Consider the following 19,485-nt stretch of genomic DNA (forward strand, 5'->3'; position numbering starts at 1 on the left):
CACTAATTTAGTGCCTTACATGTTTTCCAATCAGTATTATTACGCTATTATTGTAAAAAAAAAATTATTCTATCAAAAAACACTTATTTGAAGCTCTGTGGAAGTTAGTACCAGATTTTACATTATTCAACTTCAAATGAGGAGCATCCCTCACCCTGCACCCCACACGGTGTCACTGGACTAGCAATGCCGTCAGCACATGACACACACTCTTGATCAAGACCTTCAGGGCAGTTTCATCCACATTGTAGCTGACACTACTCAGCTGCAGACATGAACAACCAAGGCGTGACTTATGCGGAACTCCATCATGCTAAGGGCTCAAAAAGACAGCAAGTGCAACCTAAGGGCACGAAGTGTTCCATTTCAGTAACTGAGGAGGAGATAGCCTATGCAGAATTAAATCTTCAAAATGCTTCTCGGGACCTTCAAGGGAATAGCAAGAACTCTCCCTGCAAAGGTAAAACATTTAATGCAGACAAGTATGTCTGTTTTAGGATTTGAAGTTGGGGTGTAGGGGTGTAGGGAAAGAGTAGGAAGTGATCTCACATAGTTTTCATTTGTGAGGACCAGAGCTGGAGGATGGAATATGGTATTGTAATTGAACGCATTGGTATATTCTGAGAGAAGATTCCAATGATAGTGATGGGTTTGAGGTGCAGGTTATTGTATGTGATTCCCTGTGCATTGTCGGTTCTCTTGCTTGTATATCTCGTAAATGATTGTTTCCAGGCATCCTTTCTCAGTGTTTGCATTTCTCTTCCTACTACTCACCTTCATGTCCAGAGAAGCTCATTGCCGGTATCTTGGGAATCCTCTGCCTCGTCTTGATGTCCACTGTGGTAACAATAGCTGTTATCCCCTGTAAGTGTGTGTTTGAATGACTAACAGGGAATTTTTCACTTTACTGATCATTAGTTCCTCGACATATTGTGTAACACTTTGAATTTGTTATCTCATTTTAATACATGTGTGCTCTAAGTGTGGAATGATCATTTAGAGGTTATCTAAAGTAGAAATAAGAGAATAAATACAGGGAGAATTAAACACATATTTGGATTTAATAACTCAAAGGCAAGTCATATAAGAGACTTTTTGGTGAAATATGCATTAATTCTTGAGATTGCTTAAACCAAATATTGTAAGAGATGGTGAGGTTTGGTTCTTTAAGCTTTTGAAGTATTTCCCCCCTCATGTTCATTACTTTATTAAATTTGTCTGGTAAAATAGCACACCCAATTTTAAACTAAGAAACTCAACTTATTATGATTTATTTTATTAAATATTATGTTTTTTGAGAATTTCTTTAATGTTCTAGCTACTGAAGGACCAGCGCAGAACAAAACATCCCTGGAAACAATGATCCAGAAAGGTACAATATCCCTTGCAAAATTCTATTAGGTTAGTGTCTTTCTATCTCTATCTTAAGGTAGGTAATAATGATTATAGAAGAGTACTACTTCTTAGACAACAATATGAAGAAATACTCATTTAAAATCACCATAGCCATTGTTACCAATTGCTTCACATTTCATCCTCCTATAACATGATAAAAGATAAATCATTCCATAAAGCTGATTTTGTTCAGTGACACTCAGGACATGTATAGATGGACATTTTTGTGGTTGCTTTATTTGGGCACATAGATTAGGGGATGAAAGCCTGATTCTTCTCTGAGTGTGTGTGTGTGTGTGTGTGTTTTGTTTTAATTTTACCAGCTGGTGAGGGTATATGAATATGTTATGTACACATATGTGTATCCATATACAGTATGTAAATTTTCATTTTGTAATATTCAAAGCTTTTTCGATAATATCTCGTAATCTCTCTCCAGCGTGTCTCTGTTGTCATTGTCCGAAAGAGTCGTTTACGTATTCCAACAATTGCTATTATGTTAGCACTGAGGGAAAATCGTGGAATGAGAGTTTGACGTCCTGTGCTTCTAAGAACTCTAACCTGCTCTACTATGATGATGAAGAGGACAAGGTAAGTTTTCAAATGTTTCCAGATTCTATTAAAAGCTTGTCAGTTAATGGGGTGCCTGGGTGGCTCAGTCTATTAAACATCTGACTTCTACTCAGGTCATGATCTCAAGGTTGGTGAGTTCGAGCACCAGATCAAGCTCTGTCAGGCTGACAGCTCAGAGCCTGAAGCCTGTTTCAGATAATGAGTTCCCTGTTCTCTCTGCTTCTCCCCTGCTCATGCTCTCTCTTTGTCTCTCAGAAATAAATAAACATTAAAAAAAATTTTTAAAGCTTGTCAGTTAATATTATGCTTCCAGAGTTCATCAATAGTTTTATATGTATTTGTAGTTTATTTCTTTTAAAGTCTTTAATATCCCATGGTTTGACTTTCTGACACATTATTTATACTTTTATACCTTGAATGTACTTTTGATAATTTCCAGTTCTTGCTTTTCATAGAAACCTGTTCTTCTGGGAATGCTCTTTTGTCTGAAATTAACTTTACTATTTCATTTTACAACACATCAAGGAAACTAGGCGTATGATTGTACACATTGATTACAATAGACTTAGAATCACACAATTCTAAATTACATTATGAGACAGAAGTTTAGAGGCTTTACCAGGCCTGCCCATTTTCATTTTATGAAATATCTCTGCTTATTTTGGGGATTTTATCAATGGAATCATTCAGGGTGCATTTTTATGTGTGTCTCCCTTCTCTCCCAGGTGCTACCTGTAATCCATCTATATTAACACATTTGTCTATAGTTTGAGAATTTTCACTGCTCTCCTATGAATATGACATTTTAAAAACCATTCTCAGAAATTTAGTTCCTTTTTCGTATGTGGGTATTATGAATAAGTATGCTAGGAAAAGTCTTTTCTTTGTCTTCCTCCACCTATCATATGTATAATCATTTATTACACATAGCGACGTATTAAATAGTATATTTAAGTTATATAAATGTTATTGGTTTCATAATAAAATAAAAGTGTATAAATATACCATAATTGTATTTACATATGTTCATACTACACTACCCTGTAACCATTAGTATGAGCTTGTACAGTCATGGATATGTGTATATTTCAATATATTGAATTATCTCTACATTTTTCTATTTTATTGTGTAAATGTACATTATAGCAAATCATCCTTTGATCCCAAACTCCATAAAATTAATTAGTAAGTTCTGATGGTTATAAACAATACCATTTACCTGGGTTGTAAAGCTTAAGGCGATTCTGTTTTATGGGATAAGGAATGCTGGGTTGTGTCTCTTGCCCATTTCTCCAGGGCAGTGTCTTCTTTTCTCTTCTTAAAAGTCGCTGTCATATTTTAGATACGAGCTCTTTTTTGAGATTTTAAGATGCAAATACTTGTGACATGCATTTTTACTCATATTGGAGTCTTTTAATGATCAGAATTTTAATGTTCCCATGGTCCTACTTAGCGTTTTGTGTCTTACAATGATTATTAGGGATCTATTTCAGAAGTTAGCCAAAGTTCATGAATATGATTTCCTCTATTACTTTCCTGGATTTACCTTTTTCTTTATTTCTTTATGGTTTTAAGGATGCCTTATGGTTTTAATTATGGTTTATGATCCAATTAGAAATTATTTTTAGTGATGCTATATTTCTGATGCTGTGAGATAAAAGTGAAGGTTATATTTTTCTAAATTATTATGCTCTATTGACAGAGCATCATATAGCAAAGCAGGTCTTTTCTTCATAAACAACTTCATATACCTAAAGTTGTATGTAGGTACACATATGATCTAATCTCCTTCATATAAAGAATATAGAGGGTGCCTGGGTGGCGCAGTCGGTTAAGCATCCGACTTCAGCTTAGGTCACGATCTCGCGGTCCGTGAGTTCGAGCCCCGTGTCGGGCTCTGGGCTGATGGCTCAGAGCCTGGAGCCTGCTTCCGATTCTGTGTCTCCCTCTCTCTCTGCCCCTCCCCCGTTCATGCTTTGTCTCTCTCTGTCTCAAAAATAAATAAACGTTAAAAAAATTTAAAAAAAAAAAAATAAAGAATATAGATATTATATATCTTTATACAGATAATTGTATATTCATAGATCACAGTCTATACAGCCCATCACAACTCACGGCAGTTTGAGTAAAACACAGAGACTTATTTGCCTCTATGGACCCTTACCGTGTCCTATTTATACTGTAAGTGCCCTAAGTATTTCTCTACTTACATTGAGAATCACATGGATGTTACAATTTTGCTTCAACTGATAATTTTGCTTCAAATATCAAACAATTTAGAAAACCCAGTGAAGGAAAGTCCATTAGACCTAATGAGAGTTTTATTCTTTCTTTTGTTCTCATTTTCTTCCTGATGATTCAAGAGGCCTTCTTTTACCAATTTTTCTCTTTAGGAGTTCTGTCAGAGCAGGTCTGGTGGTGATACATTTTCTCAGTTTTCCTTTATCGTAGAATGTCTTGATTTCCCCCTGCATGCCTGTTGATTTTTTTTTGGTGGATAGTTAATGCCTTTTATTTATTTTATTTTTTTTAATAAAAAAACAGTTTTTTTTTTTATTAGAATCACCCAGTTTAGTGTCTAAAACTTTTCTGTTTATCAACCATGCCTTTTTTTTCTGTTATTTTGACCAGAGAGAAAAAATATTTTGGAGACTTGGGTGTGTACCTGTTGGTGTCTGTGGTTTGCTAGGCTCTCTGACACCAGTCTATGTGAGGTAGAGGGAAATTCCGGAGAGCTCACCATGCATTCCTCGGGTCCAGGGCTGGGATTTGTCAGCTTTCTCGTTACCTTTCTGAATCTTATGCCATCATATGTGTAATGCTCAGGGATTGTAGCTGTATTGGTGGGAGGACTAGGGAAAAGGCTATCCACTCTATCTTTCCAGAACAGAAAGTCTGGTGTGGGGTGGCTTTCATTTGAATGCTCCTAAGATTAATAGTGTTGGACCTATTTTCCTGTACTCACTTGCCATCTATGCATGGTGTTTGGTGACGTATCTATTGAAATATTTTGCTAATTGTTTTACTTTTTTTCATTGTGTTTTGAGCATTCTTTATGTACCCTGGCGGCAAGTCTTTTATTAGATGTATGGTTTTTTTTTTTCAACGTTTTTTTTTTTATTTATTTTTGGGACAGAGAGAGACAGAGCATGAACGGGGGAGGGGCAGAGAGAGAGGGAGACACAGAATCGGAAACAGGCTCCAGGCTCCGAGCCATCAGCCCAGAGCCTGACCCGGGGCTCCAACTCACGCACCTCGAGATCGTGACCTGGCTGAAGCTGGACGCTTAACCGACTGCGCCACCCAGGCGCCCCTAGATGTATGGTTTGTAAATGTTTCTTCACAAGTTTATGACTGTCTTTTCTCTTCCAAGAGCAGATATTATCTGGATGGACTACACTTCATCAATATCTTCTTCTATGGATGGTGTTTTTGGTGCTCTATCAAATCTCTAGCCAACTGTAGGTCATGCGTTTTTAATAAAACATTTGAACGTTTTTATGTGTGATCAATTTTGAGCACTTTAGTGTAGTATAAAGCATATAATCATTAATCATATTTGATAGTCCATTGTTTCCAGAACATGTGTTGGAAAGACTATACTTTCTCCACTGAATGACTTTGCATTTTTGTGCAATTGTGCATTTCATATTGTGTGGGTACAAATGTTGTCCTTTCTCATCTGTTTAATTAATGTCCTTATGTATTTTTATGTCTGTTTTGTACTTTAAAGATCGTCCTTTTTATTTTAAATGTTTCTTAATTTATTCTGAGAGAGTGGGAATGCAAGCAGAGGGAGGGGCAGAGAGAGAGAGGGAGAGAGGCAGAGAATCCCAAGCAGGGTCCATGGTGTCGGCACAGAGCCTGACCTGGGGCTCCATCTCAGGAACCATGAGCAGTAATCAAGAGTCAGAAGCACAAATGACTGATCTACCCTGGTGCCCACAAAATTGCCCTTTTTTAAACTGTGAATTTATTCAAGTTCATTTTCAGAGTTATGCTACCTATTCAGGATCATTACATGGATGTTTCCTATTCATTTCTATCTTTCTAAAGGTTTTATTTAATGTTTATTTTTTATTTATTTATTTTGTGTGAGAGAGAAAGTGCATGGGAGAGGGTCAGAGAGAGAGAGAGAGAGAGATGGAGACAGAATAACTTCCCAGCAGGTTCTGCTCTGTCAGTGCAGAACCCAATGTGGAGCTCAAACTCACAAACCCTGACATCATGACCTGAGCCCAAATCAAGAGTTGGACACTCAACCAATGAACCGCCCAGACACCCCTTTAGAAAGGTTTTTTAAAAATAAAAAGAAATATTAGTTTTATCATTTACCTTCTGTGTCACGGATCACATCAATTGATCTTCTTTGCTAATGTGATAAATGAAGATTATTTATGGCATTTCAAATGTAAATACAACAGGACACTACTTCAATAAATCTACTTATGATTGTCCTGATATGTAATTTCCTTCTTTTTTTTAGTATTCCCATCAAAATGTATATGACACATATTTTATTAGCCTCCTTTTCTGACCCTACAATTATTTCTTTTTGCTTTTTAAACTGGCATTACATTTTTCTTTATTCATAAACATCTAAATACTTTCTAACTGAGTGTGAACATTTTTCTGAATTACAGAAAAAATTGTATTAGAAATTTTACATTTTTAAAATTTTTTTTTAACGTTTATTTATTTTTGAGACAGAGAGAGACAGAGCATGAACGGGAGAGGGTCAGAGAGAGAGGGAGACACAGAATCCACAGGCTCAAGGCTCGGGGCTGTCAGGCGGGGCTCGAACTCACGCACCTCGAGATCGTGACCTGAGCCGAAGTTTGAGGCTTAACCGACTGAGCCACCCAGGCGCCCCCTGTATTAGAAATTTTAAGACATTTCTGATGTTTTTATATCTTTCTTTTGGTTCACAGGTTGTATTTGGTAGGATTTTTTCCAATGTTCCGTCTAGTTTTAAATATATTCTCATTTCTTCATAATATCGTCCTCTGATACTTTTACTGTGGTACAAGGCACATACAGATGGGTCACATGGTACACGTGCCAACAGATGGCCGAGTTTTCAGTGTCACCACTGCGTGGAATGAGAAAATGAATATTACCAACACTGCGAAATGCCCCTACCAACTTCTTGTCTGCCTTTTAAAAACACTTTATAGAAATAGAATCAGAGAGTATGCATATTTTATTTTTAGCATTTTCAGGCGAAGCCAAACTTGTGTGGTTCATCCATATGTAGCTGCATGAAGTTGTCAATGGTCCACATCTCTTTGCTGTTCTGTTGTCGGATTGTCCTATGTTGCATTCGCCCATTCTATTGCGGATGCTCTTGGATATTTGGGTGTTGGTCGTTTGGGGCTGCTTTGAGTTATTCTACTACACATCCTTCATGATCAGCTTTTAGCTAAATGTATGTGTGTCATTTCTTCCTTCTATAACCTTACCTGGCTCCTCTCATTGCTGCTTGAGAGGGAAGCAATTGAGATCTTGCATTGATAACATTCTTCCTTTGTGTGTGATTGACAAAGGTACCCATTGTCTGTAAACACTACTTTAGCTTCATCTTAAAAGCTTTGATGTATTTTAGGTTTATTTTCATCCAGCACAAGGTAATTTCTCTCACCCAGTACAAGATAACTTTCCAAGATTTCATCTTTGAACTGTAAATGTTTCATAGTCACTCACTTTCCACATGTTAGGAAATTTCCCAGATTTCGTTGCATTGTTTCTTCTCATTTATTTCCTTGTCTTCAGAGGAAATACTTTGAATCTTTCCATACTTCCATCCTTAAACTTTTTGAATCCTATGGATGACCTAGAACACTTTCTATATATGTCAGTTAAGTCAAGCTGGTTCCACAGTTTTGACAGTCTTCCACAGTCCTCCTACTTTTGTGACAAGCTGGTTACTTACTGAAGGAAGAGATTTCAGTCTTCAGCTATATCCATTGAATTGTTTATTTCTCCTTCTAATTCTGTCAGTTTCTATTTCATGTGTTTAAGGGTTCTGTTCTTAGGTAAATAATGTATGTTTATAATTGTTTGATCTTTCTCTTATATTGACAGCCTTAACATTTGGAAATGTTTCTTGTACTTTCTATTAATATTTCTTGTTTTAACAGCTGCTTTGATATTAGAACAGCCATTTCTGCTCACCTCTTTGCTTACTGTTAGTAGGGTCTACTTTTTGTTATCCCTTTATTTTCACCTATTTGTGTCTTTGAAACTATAGTGTGTCTTTTACAGGCAGCATATAGGTGGATATTACTCTTTTATTCAGGATGACACTTTCTATCTTATAATTGGAATATTTTTTAATTCACATGAGTATAATTACTGGGATATTTGGATTTAGGTATCCCATTTGCTCTTTATTCTATACTTATGTCTTGTTTTCCTCTTCCACTTTACCTGATATCTTTTTTATTCAACATATGCTACATTAGTGTTCCATTTTACTTCCTCTATTGTTGTCTTTAGTATATTCTTAAGTTATTTCCTTAGCAATAGTTGTAGGTATTACAAATCTATCTTTTGTTTGTTTTTGTGGAGATGATATTGGCATCTCACATTGCATACATTTAATGCTGACAATCTGTTCATTTGATAAATTTATGTATTGCCATATGATTACTATGGCCATGTTAGATAACACCTTTTCATGTCACATATTTAACATTTTTTTGTATGTGTTGAGAGAAGCTAAGAATTCGTCTTAGCAACTTTGAAGTTTATAATACAGCAATGTTGTCTGTAAGCATATGTTGTACATTACACCTCCAAAAATGATCTACTAGCTATAAATAGGTATTCTTTTTTTAAAAAAATTCAATGTTTATTTCTTTTTTGAGAAAGAGGGAGAGAGACAGACATGAGCGGTGGAAGTTCAGAGAGAGAGGGAGACAAAGAATCTGAATCAGGCTCTGGGTCCTAAACTGTCAGCACAGAACCTGTTTGAGCACAGCTCAAACTCAGAAACCATGAGATCATGACCTGAACCAAAGTCGGACGCTTAACTGACTAAACCACTTAGGAGTCCCATAAATTTGTGTTGTTAAACATCTTCAAAAACCCCCAATCCACAGTCCCTGATAAACGCATTCTAATCTTTGTTTTTACCAGTTCAGTCTATTAGATTTCATGCGAAAGACAATGCAATATTTGTCTATTTCTGTGTGATTTTCGTCCCTTACCATAACGCCTTCAAGGTCCATCCATTTGTTACAAATGGCAAGATTTCTTTCTTTCACCTGGTTAAATAATATTTCACTGTGAGTGTATGTGTGTGCCTGTGTGTTTGTACGTGTATGCATTTAACTTTATGCCGGTTGCCAGATACTCAGGCTCCTTCCATGTCTTGGCTATTGCAAATAATGTTGCAATGAGCATGGGTGTGCAGCTATACCTTTGAGATGCTGATCAGTTACTTTGTTTATTTTGAAAAAAATTTTAATGTTTATTATTTTTGAGGGGAGGAGGGGCAGAGAGAGAGGGAGACACAGAATCTAAAGGAAGCTATAGGCTCTGAGCTTTCAGCACAGAGCCCGATGTGGGGCTCATCCATATGAACAAAGAGATCATGACCTCAGCTGAAGTTGAACACTCAACTGAATGAGCCACCCAGGTGCCCCACTGATCACTTCCTGTAAACACATATGTAAGAGTGACATACTATTTTCCATTGTGGCAGAACCAATTTACATTTCCTCCAAAGGACTAGAGGAATTGCAATCCCAAAGGATTGCATTTCCATGATTCTTGATATTGAACACCTTTCATGTACTTATTGGCCATTTGTATGTCTTCAGAAAAATGTATACTGAGGCACTTAGCCCATTTTTTACATTGGATTCCTCTCTTTGTTTTTATTCTGTTATATGAGTTCTTTATATATATTGGATATTAGTCCCTTATCTGATATTGGTTTACAGATATTTTCTTCTCTTCTCTCCATGATCTCTCAACTATGTCTTTCCTTTGCTGGGAGAAGGTCTCTAGTTAATGCAGTCCCTCTTTTCTTTTTTAGTTTCTTTTGCTGTGATTTTTATGACTTATCCCTGAAATCATTACCTACACCAAAGTCAAGGGTCTTTTTCCTCTTGCCTATACCAGTGATTTTATATTTGTTACATATTTTAATGTCACCAATTTTTGTCTTTTTGTTTCAATTGAATGGATTCCTTTAGCATTTCTGTAGGGCATGTCTAATGTCTTCTGACACATGGCTTTAACAACCACCACTGGAGTCATGCTGCTGCTTTCCCCCGACTGCCATCTGTGACGAGAGTTGAAACTTTGATACACCATCCTCTAGGATGCCGGGAAAGTCTTTATCTCTACTTCTTTTCTGAATGACAGCTTTGCTGAGTAAGGCATTCTTGGTTGATATTTTTTTTTCCCCTTTGACCACTTTCAGAATGTCATCCCATTGTCTCCTGCTTTCTACAGGAAGAAGATCTTGTGAGATGATCCTTTTTGGGATCTGGTACGGCAAGCTGACCTCAGAGCCTTCTTAGCAGTATTGGATATGTTGCCCACGATCAGGCACAGATGGAACTACCAAAGCAACTGGCTTTTGGTGCATAGGTTCATTTGTTGTGGCTGTGGCACTGGGGTCTAGTTTGGCGACATGTGTAGATATTCCATGCAAACTGTACCTGTGTCTCAGGGTCTTACCATTGTGACTCTGGCTAGCAGAGGATTGTAGCAAGTACAGAGGCTCTGGATGACAAGGTTCATTGGTGGCTGGGGGCCATGGGCAGTGCGTGGTAGTGGCATATTCTGTGGATGGGGAGTCTAAGTTTCCACTCTGTCCCAAGTGGCAGTTCCAAGATAGCAGCAGCATGATCCAGTGGTGGCTTGTGAAAGCCATGTGTCAGGACCCAGGGTTCTGGACACTGACCTCTAGATTCTTGGTCTCCAATGACAGCTAAGGCTTTGAAGTGGAAGCTGAAAGTGTGTCTGGGGATGTAACGGTATAGCAGCAGCAATGAGATTCAGAGCCCTGCAGTTGGACCGGAGAGAAGAGACTCAAGGCAGTGGTGACTTGACCTACCAATGAAGGGTCAGAGCCTTGAGCTACCATAGGTGGAGAAAAGTCTTCAGGTGTTAGCCATGGCAGTTCAGAGTCTAGGCCTGGAGGGTTTTGGGGTTCCAAATAGCAAGAGCATCCTTCGCGATGAAGACACAGTGTCATTAAATGGAACATGGTGAGTGGGGCTCAAGGCAGCAAATATCTGCACCCATAGTGGCAGTTAAGGCACACCTTAGGATCTGGGGTCAGGTCTCAGGAAACAGCCCCAGTAATATGACACAATACCCTAAGCTGGGACCAAGAGTGGGCAAAAATCAGACGCAGTTCTAGTCTTGTATACACGACGTGCTATGGCCACCAATCCCTAAGAGCAGAATTGGAGCCCTTGAAGGCAAGTCTCATCATAGCAACACCTCCAGCCTCTGGGAGGATGTGTAGAGGGCACACTCTGGGCTGTTCCAACAACTGGGATTAGAATTGACGGGCCCCTTATGTTGCAAAAGCTGCAGACATCCGCATAGTTGAAGCTTAGTGGGTTCTCCTGCTCCCCTTCTTTCCATGAGGTGACTCTCCATGAGGGGATTCCTCCAGGTGCCAAGTGGCTCTCAGCTGCAGGGTTGGGTCATGCAGGCCAAATGCTTCCTTTGCTTTCCATGGGACCATCCTGGATTTTTGATCGGCACCAGATTTTTGGTGTTTCTTTCTTGTCTAGAGCTTTCCCTGAGCCGTTTTTAGTTTGAAGGTGTTTAGTTACTGTTCTGACTGATTTTGTGGGCAGATGAGCATTATGACCTCCTAGTCTCCATCTTGCTCATGGCACTCTTTACACGTATACAATTAACTGATTGTCATCTATGCCCCATGAATCCTGACTACTTTCCACTAAAGTATATTAAATTAGCACTAAAAAGCTCCTTTCCACCACCTATTATAGGTATGCCTCAACTTTCCAAAAATTTGGATTACCTCACTTTGCTTCTCTGAAAGCCCTACACCAATACCAGTTTTTGCTGAACAACAGAAATCTGAAGGGGATTTTTGTGTTTAGGACAAAAGGCAAAAAGTGAAAATTGTGTTCAGGGCTAGTTTTACTGTTTAGTGTCAGCTCACACCCCAAGCAGCAAGATTCGTCCTGTCAAATTCATTTCTCAGAAACTGTATACTCTGTGTTATCAGTATCAAGCATAGGTTTGAACTTTATTTTTGAGTGTCTGTGCTTCATCTCAATTTATTTTGTGCATCCACTCACAAGGCGTGTCTTGAGGTGTCAGAAAAGCCTAAGGAGGTTATATGTGTTATGGGATTTGGGGGGGTGGTTGCTTGTTATATCAGGAAATGTCAATCATTTTTCCATGTAAATCAATGTAATTTGCTTTTTCACTTTACACCATTTCAGCTTCGGAAAGTTTTCATAGGAACAATCTGCTTTCAGAGAGAACGGGAAATCCATCCTTCTACCCACGTTGTAATGAGGCCAGCTAGCACTGGTTACTGAACACCGGTTATTAATAAACGTACCTTCTCTGCTTTCAAGATTTCACATTAGAGACCTGAAGTGAAGCATTCGTGGTGACTTTGCAACACAAATATTAGTAACTGCTAAAATATATAAGGCATATGGTATACACCCGACCATACAGTGTTATAAGAATGGCCTTGATAATCTTCTTTCTCAACATAATTCAGAGAGAAAAATACACAGGTTTTGAAATTTAATGACACATCTATCGTTTCTGCTGATCTCTATCCCTCCTCGTGGGTATGCATTACCATCTACATCAGTTACTTTTAGCTTGAAGATCATTTCTGAAAGGCAGGTGTACTAAGAAAAATTGTTAAGTTTTGTGTTTGATGTGGGGTCTTTATGCATCTTTTCTTTCTGAAAGACAGCTTTGCTGAATTATAATTCTTGTTTGACAGGTCTTTTTGCTTTGTTTTCTTTTGTTTTGGGTTTTTATGTGTGTGTGCGGGGAGTTGGTTTTTTTTGTTGTTGTTGTTGTTTTGTTTTTTTAAGTATTTTCCTGGTGAAACTTATCTATTAATCATGTTGTTATTTTCCTAAATATACTGAGTTGTTTTTCTCTTTCTCTTGCTATGACACCTATTTTTGTTGGCTTGCCTTTCATTTTATTCTTAAGCTGTTGCAAACAAAACAAAACACAACAAAACAACATTTACCACATTACCCATGTTAAAAAAATAGACTACTGGGGCGCCTGGGTGGCTCAGTCGGTTAAGCGTCCGACTTCAGCTCAGGTCACGATCTCACGGTCCGTGAGTTCGAGCCCCGCGTCGGGCTCTGGGCTGATGTCTCAGAGCCTGGAGCCTGCTTCCGATTCTGTGTCTCCCTCTCTCTCTGCCCCTCCCCTGTTCATGCTCTGTCTCTCTCTGTCTCAAAAATAAATAAAAAAACGTTAAAAAAAATAGACTACTTTGTTAGAGAAGTTTTAGTTTCATAGCAAAACTCAGACATAGCACAGGGGTTTTCTGCATTCCCCTACTGTCTGTGTGTCAATGCACAAGCAGTTCGTGGACTCTCTCATTTTCAAAATCCCTCCGTGGGCTGTTCACTTGCTACAACTGATAAACCTGTACTGACACCTCTTTATCACCCAAAGTCCATTGTTTACTCTCAGGTTACTCTTGATGTTGTGCATTTTAAAAGTTTGCAAAAATATGTAACGACACGTATGGAGTTAACAGAATAGTTTCCTGTCCTTCAAAATGCTCTGTGCTCCACTTACCCATCCTTTCTTACCGCTAAACCCTGTCAACCACTGATCTCTTTACTGTCTCCATAATTTTGTTTTTTCCAGATGGTCATATAGTGGGAATCATACAGTCTCACATCTTACATTGCATTTCACTAGATCATGCATCTTAACCAACGTAAGCACACATGTTAGGAGTGTTAACTATCACATTGTTGCCCAAAGATATCTAGAAATTTCACCTTGTAAAACGGGAACTCAACTCACTGAACAATAATTCCCCTTCTCCTCTTTCCCCTTAACCCTGAGCAATCACTATTCTATATGCTCTGTCTATCACTTTTACTACTTTGGATACTTCATATAAGTGGAATCATACAGTTTTATTTTTTACTTCGTATGTATGACTGGCTTATTTCACTTAGCATAATGTCCTGGAGTTTCATCCATACTGTAGTAGGTGATAGGATTTCCCTCATTTTTACAGCTGAATAATACTATAGTGTTATGTGTATACCAAGCTTTCTTTTTCCATTCATCCCTTAGTGGACATTTGGGTGGCTTCTACCCCGTGGCTCTAATGAATAATGCTGCAGTGAGCATGGGTGTATATATATATCTTTGATTTCTTGCTTTCAATTCTTTTAGAGTTTCCTACATGTGGGATTGCTGATTCATATGGTAATTGTATTTTTAATTTCTTGAAGAAGCCCCCTACACGTCTTCATAGGGGCTGACCAATTTACATTCCCAACAACCGTGTGTGAGTCTCCTCCTTTTCGACCGTCTCACTGTCACTTTTTTAAGAAATGTTTATTTATTTATTTTGAGAGAGAGATAGAGAGAGAGAGCAAGCAGGGGAGGTGCCGAAGGAGGGAGAGAGAGAGCATCTGAAAGCAGATCCACGCCTTCAACAAAAGCCTGATGCAGGGCTAAACCCACAAACTGTGAGATCATGACCTCAACCAAAACCAAGATTCGGACTTTACCAACTGAGCCACCCAGGTGCCCTGACACATTTGTGTGTGTATGTGTGTGTGTGTGTGTGTGTGTGTGTGTGTGCATGTTGCATCCATCACAATGAGTGTAAGGTGATAACTCATCGTGAATTTGATTTGCATTTCTCTACTCATTAGGTATATTGAGCATCTTTTCATATGATTTTTACCATTTGTAGATATTCTTTGGAACTTTGTGTATTTCATTTCTTTACCCATTTTTTAATTGTGTTTCTGGTGTTTGCTGTAGTCATTACTGACTTGTAGATTCCTTACGTATTTTAGATATGATTCCCTTGTTTGATATATGATTTGTAAGTGTTTTTTTTCCACTCTGTATTTTCATTGCTGATCATGCTGTTTAATGCACAGAAATGTTTCACGTTGATATTGCCCACTTATCTACAATGGACTTTTCCTCTTGGCTCTGTGGTTTTGGTGGCATAGCCAAGAAATCATTGCCAAATACAATGCTGTTTAATATCCGCCCTTCTTTCTTTGAGGAACTTTATAGTTTTACATCTTACATTTATGTCTTTAGTTCATTTGGAGTTAATTTTAGTATGCAGTGTAAGTGTAAACATCCAACTTCATTCTTCTGCATGTGGGTAGTCAGTTTCCAAACACCCTTTGAAAAGGTCCATTGTTTCCCTATTGAATCGTTCTGGCATCCTGATCAAACCTGATTAGACCGATTATACGTGGGTTTGTATCTGGATATTTAAGGGATTGTTTCCATGGGGGATTTAAGATCTGTGTCCTTCTTTTCCTTCATCTTGCTGCTTGTATCCTGTTCCAGTCAGAACCATTGTGCAGGGCAGGGGTATGGATTCTGTGGTAGATATGTGGCGTAAGGCTGATGGAGGTGGAAGACGTGTCACCCATCCCTGATTTTCACATTGACTTAAGTCACTTCACAGTCCACTCTGTTCCCTCAAGACTATTTCTTTGTCTGTATTTGCCAGTGTTCTTTGGTCATTTCATTATGATGTCATGAGACATGGATTTGTACGTGCATATTCTGTTAGCAGTTGCTACGTCTCTGGTGTCCCTAAATATTTTAAATATTATTAGTAAGCTGTTCATTCGTCGTACCTTAAGATTGTTGTCCTGTTTTTTTTTTTCTGCCTCTTTTCTTCTCACGTTCTACTTAGCCTGAAAGTGGCTTTCCTGACACTGTTTTGAAAGCCTCTGAATTCTGTAAATTCTTCTCGTTTTTCTGTCTCAACCCAAGATATAAATAAATTTTGTTACCCCTCCAATTTCATCATTTCTTTCCTATCGCATCCCAGATTTTCTGTAGAGAAAATTTAGTGAATTTTCCATTTCTGGTATGTATTTGTTCACTCAGATTCTCTGTGGTTTCTTCATATACTTTTATTTGTCTATTGATATTTCCTACTTGCTAAATTACTGCCATCACATGCTCCTGTAATTATTTCAACTAAGTTTTCTGTATAGTTTACATATCTTTATAAGTAGGACTTTTCAATGCTTTTTTCTAATATGTGCAACAATTACCCCATTAGAAGTTTCTATGACATATGCTTTCCCTTTGTTGGAAGATATTTTCCAATTTCTCTTCACATGTTTTAACTTTTTATGTAGACACTTTTTAAAATACAGCTTGGTATATATGCATTCTGTTTCATTTCTCCTAGATTTACTATGTTTTTTTGTTGTAAAACTTTATGGCAGCATCTTCTCCACTGAAGTCTGTTTGCTGATAGTTTTCTTCAATTTTTCGGTGTTCTTATTGCTTACCTTTATGACCTTGTGACTTTGAAGGCTTGATGTTAATTACTAGTTGTTTGTTTGTTTGTTTGTTTGTTTGTTTTTTTAAGAAAGGATGTGTTCAAACACTGCAGGTCAGTACAGCTTCCATGTTCTGCAGTGTGACATCAGTGCCTGTGTGTGAATGCGGGAGGGGACTGTTCAGACCTTTACTCTCAGTTCCCAAGTCTCCTTGTGCTCTTACTTTCTCCTGGGTTCCTCTTGGTCTCCTCTCCATGTGTGTCTTTTTTTTCCATAAGCTAAGAGTGTTGGAGAGCTAATGTTAACTCCTCCGTTATATTCTCACTTCCAGTGTCTTTCCATTATATTTTTGGGGGTCACAGTGCTTGACACAAACACCACAACCTCTGACCAGGACAAGTATGGGTTTTCTTCATCATTTCCGAGCGAAATCAGCACATGGAGCTGAAATTCAATGGGTACCCGTCCCCATCCCCAGCGCTGATCAGGTCTCCCCCTTTGGCGCCAGCACCCTTGCTCTTTGCAGTTTCTCCCAGTTGTAACAGCTTCAATCTTCTTATCACTGAGCCAGGGGTGGGCAGGTGGGGAGACACGGGAGCATCCTAGGCGAGAAGGTGACAAATGTGCTTCTGACTTGAATCTCCACTGTACATATTTCATAACTTACTAATCTTTGGTCCATTTTCTAAACTCTGAAATTGTTTGTTTTCACGGTCAGTTTGTCCTCTTCACTTAGTCCTACTAAGATAATTTTATACTTTCGTGTCTACTGTGTAACATTATATTATAATTTGAAAGTGTGTACAAAGGAAGAAAGTAACAGCTTCAGTCTTCTTATCACTGAGCCAGGGGTGGGCAGGTGGGGAGACACGGGAGCATCCTAGGCGAGAAGGTGACAAATGTGCTTCTGACTTGAATCTCCACTGTACATATTTCATAACTTACTAATCTTTGGTCCATTTTCTAAACTCTGAAATTGTTTGTTTTCACGGTCAGTTTGTCCTCTTCACTTAGTCCTACTAAGATAATTTTATACTTTCGTGTCTACTGTGTAACATTATATTATAATTTGAAAGTGTGTACAAAGGAAGAAAGGATGAACTTTTTGTGTTATTACAGAATTCAAATGAGTATAAGAGCTTGTATTTGACTCCCAATAAATTTTATTTTCTCATAGTTTTTGTTGAATTTACTCTCTATTACTACATGGATTAGAGGCTACCAGAGAAGCAATCATAGTTCATCTGTGCAGCCAAAAGCCTTAACATTTTCTCCCAAAGTGTAAGTCCCATGACAACTTTTTATTTTATGCCTCACAAGAATTGTTCTTAGAAACAAAAACAACAATGTGTGAACAATCGGATAAACACAGTAATTGAAGGTTTTCCAGAGAAAAATGGTATGGGAAATCTTGAGATGGAGATATATAAGTATGAGACAAAATGGATGGTTAATTCATCAAAATACTGTGGTACATTGTAAGAGATATAAGTAAACTTATGGTAAGATTAATGAGATATAATTCTCTGTATTTCAGGTTGTCAGTATCTTCAGAGATCGACAAGGATTGTCCATATATCGATTTTCGTACAGAAAAAATTAATTTTGCACCATGCTCAGTAAGAAGACAATATGTTTGTAAGCACCAGGCATTGTAGTTACCTCATTTTGGTATAATGCAGTTTCACCATTGATAAGGAATCCATCACTCATTACTTCAACAGCCATACAATTGTTTTCGTTGCACATTTTGAAGATAATGTTTTTTAGTGTAATTTTCGATTCACAACAACTAAGAGGAAGTTCCAGAGAACCCTCTATTGCCCCTGTCTGCACACGTGCATGGGGTCTTCCATTATCACCATCATTCACTAGAACGTTTCATTTTTTATCAAGGATGAATCCGTATCAATGCATATATATCACCCAAAGTCCAACGTGTACCTGAGGCTTCATTCTTTGTGGTATAGAACTGTTTCTCAAATTTAATTATATTAATGTAAAAAATATATCCTGAGGTATATATTATTTGTTTCTTAAGCTTTTGCTATTTAGTAACATTAATTATATGTATATGTCTGTATATATATATATATATATATATATATATTACAAATCATGATATTATTGTAAAAATTCTCAACAAAGTGAATAATTCCATTTGTATTTCCAAATTAATTAATTTGTCCTAACCCTTAAAGGACCTCAAATGAGGATTGAACCACCCAGGGTGACCAGGTTATCAGTCTGAAATGAGTCAGGAGACAGAAACAAGGGGACACTTGAAGTAAACATTTATCTACTTATAAGAGAAAGTTTACTAAAAGGAAAGGATACTAGTTAAAGAAAATTACAAAGAATATCCTAGAATTAAAGGACAGATCACTGAAGCCAGATCTACTCTCTGAAGATGGGATTCAGATGTCATTGAAGACGATGTGGCTACACACAGCTTCACGGCTGACAGGCTCACTGGATTGGCATGGGACAGATCAGCTCCACACTCCACAGGCTGAACTTGATTAGGAAGGACTCAGGCTGTGACTGGCACACAGGAAGAGCTCCCTGTCAGAGCGTCAGGAGGAAAGACCAGAAGACAGGAAACTGACAGATTGCCTACAAGAACTTGCTGTGGGACGAATACACGTGACTTCCTGTAAGACTGCAACTGGCAACCAAGCCATGGCGGCCGAAGGAGAGACAACACCATGAAGCCAGGAAGAAGAGCCCTTTCTGCTGCACTGGCTCTATTGTCTTTTACTGACAAAAGTCAACTTCATGTGAGATGACAAGAGAGAAAATGGATAGGATCTTCCACTGTTATCTGAGAACAGGGCACAGAGGGTGGATTTGGAGCTGAGAGTACTAAATGAACAGCCCCTTCAGGTTATCATAGAACCGCAGGGTTGCTGTATAAGAGCCATTCAGATTGGCGCACTTCCTCCGATAATGGAACCAAAGTGTACTCTCCAAATCTCTCTTGGTACCACACTATCAAAGG

At 38.1% G+C, this 19,485-nt stretch overlaps 1 protein-coding gene across 1 annotated transcript; it reads left to right on the top strand.

Annotated features, from left to right (window-relative positions):
* Positions 1–266: 266 nt before the first annotated feature.
* On the top strand, positions 267–19,135 carry LOC109259056 (NKG2-A/NKG2-B type II integral membrane protein-like). The gene is made up of 6 exons (XM_053909525.1): positions 267–460; positions 787–864; positions 1,319–1,372; positions 1,835–1,986; positions 17,662–17,765; positions 18,022–19,135. Exons 1-6 carry the CDS (start codon positions 274–276, stop codon positions 18,140–18,142), a joined length of 696 nt encoding a protein of 231 aa, XP_053765500.1. The 5' UTR covers positions 267–273; the 3' UTR covers positions 18,143–19,135.
* Positions 19,136–19,485: the final 350 nt, after the last annotated feature.

This window comes from Panthera pardus, unplaced genomic scaffold (genome assembly GCF_024362965.1).
Source record: "Panthera pardus isolate Hobbes unplaced genomic scaffold, ASM2436296v1 HiC_scaffold_210, whole genome shotgun sequence".
NCBI lineage: Eukaryota > Metazoa > Chordata > Mammalia > Carnivora > Felidae > Panthera > Panthera pardus.

Coding starts and splice junctions, on each gene's coding strand:
- LOC109259056 (XM_053909525.1), top strand. CDS start 274: ATGAACAACCAAGGCGTGACTTATGCGGAACTCCATCATGCTAAGGGC. Junction 461..786: donor CAAGAACTCTCCCTGCAAAG/GTAAAACATTTA, acceptor CTTCATGTCCAG/AGAAGCTCATTGCCGGTATC. Junction 1,373..1,834: donor GGAAACAATGATCCAGAAAG/GTACAATATCCC, acceptor ATCTCTCTCCAG/CGTGTCTCTGTTGTCATTGT.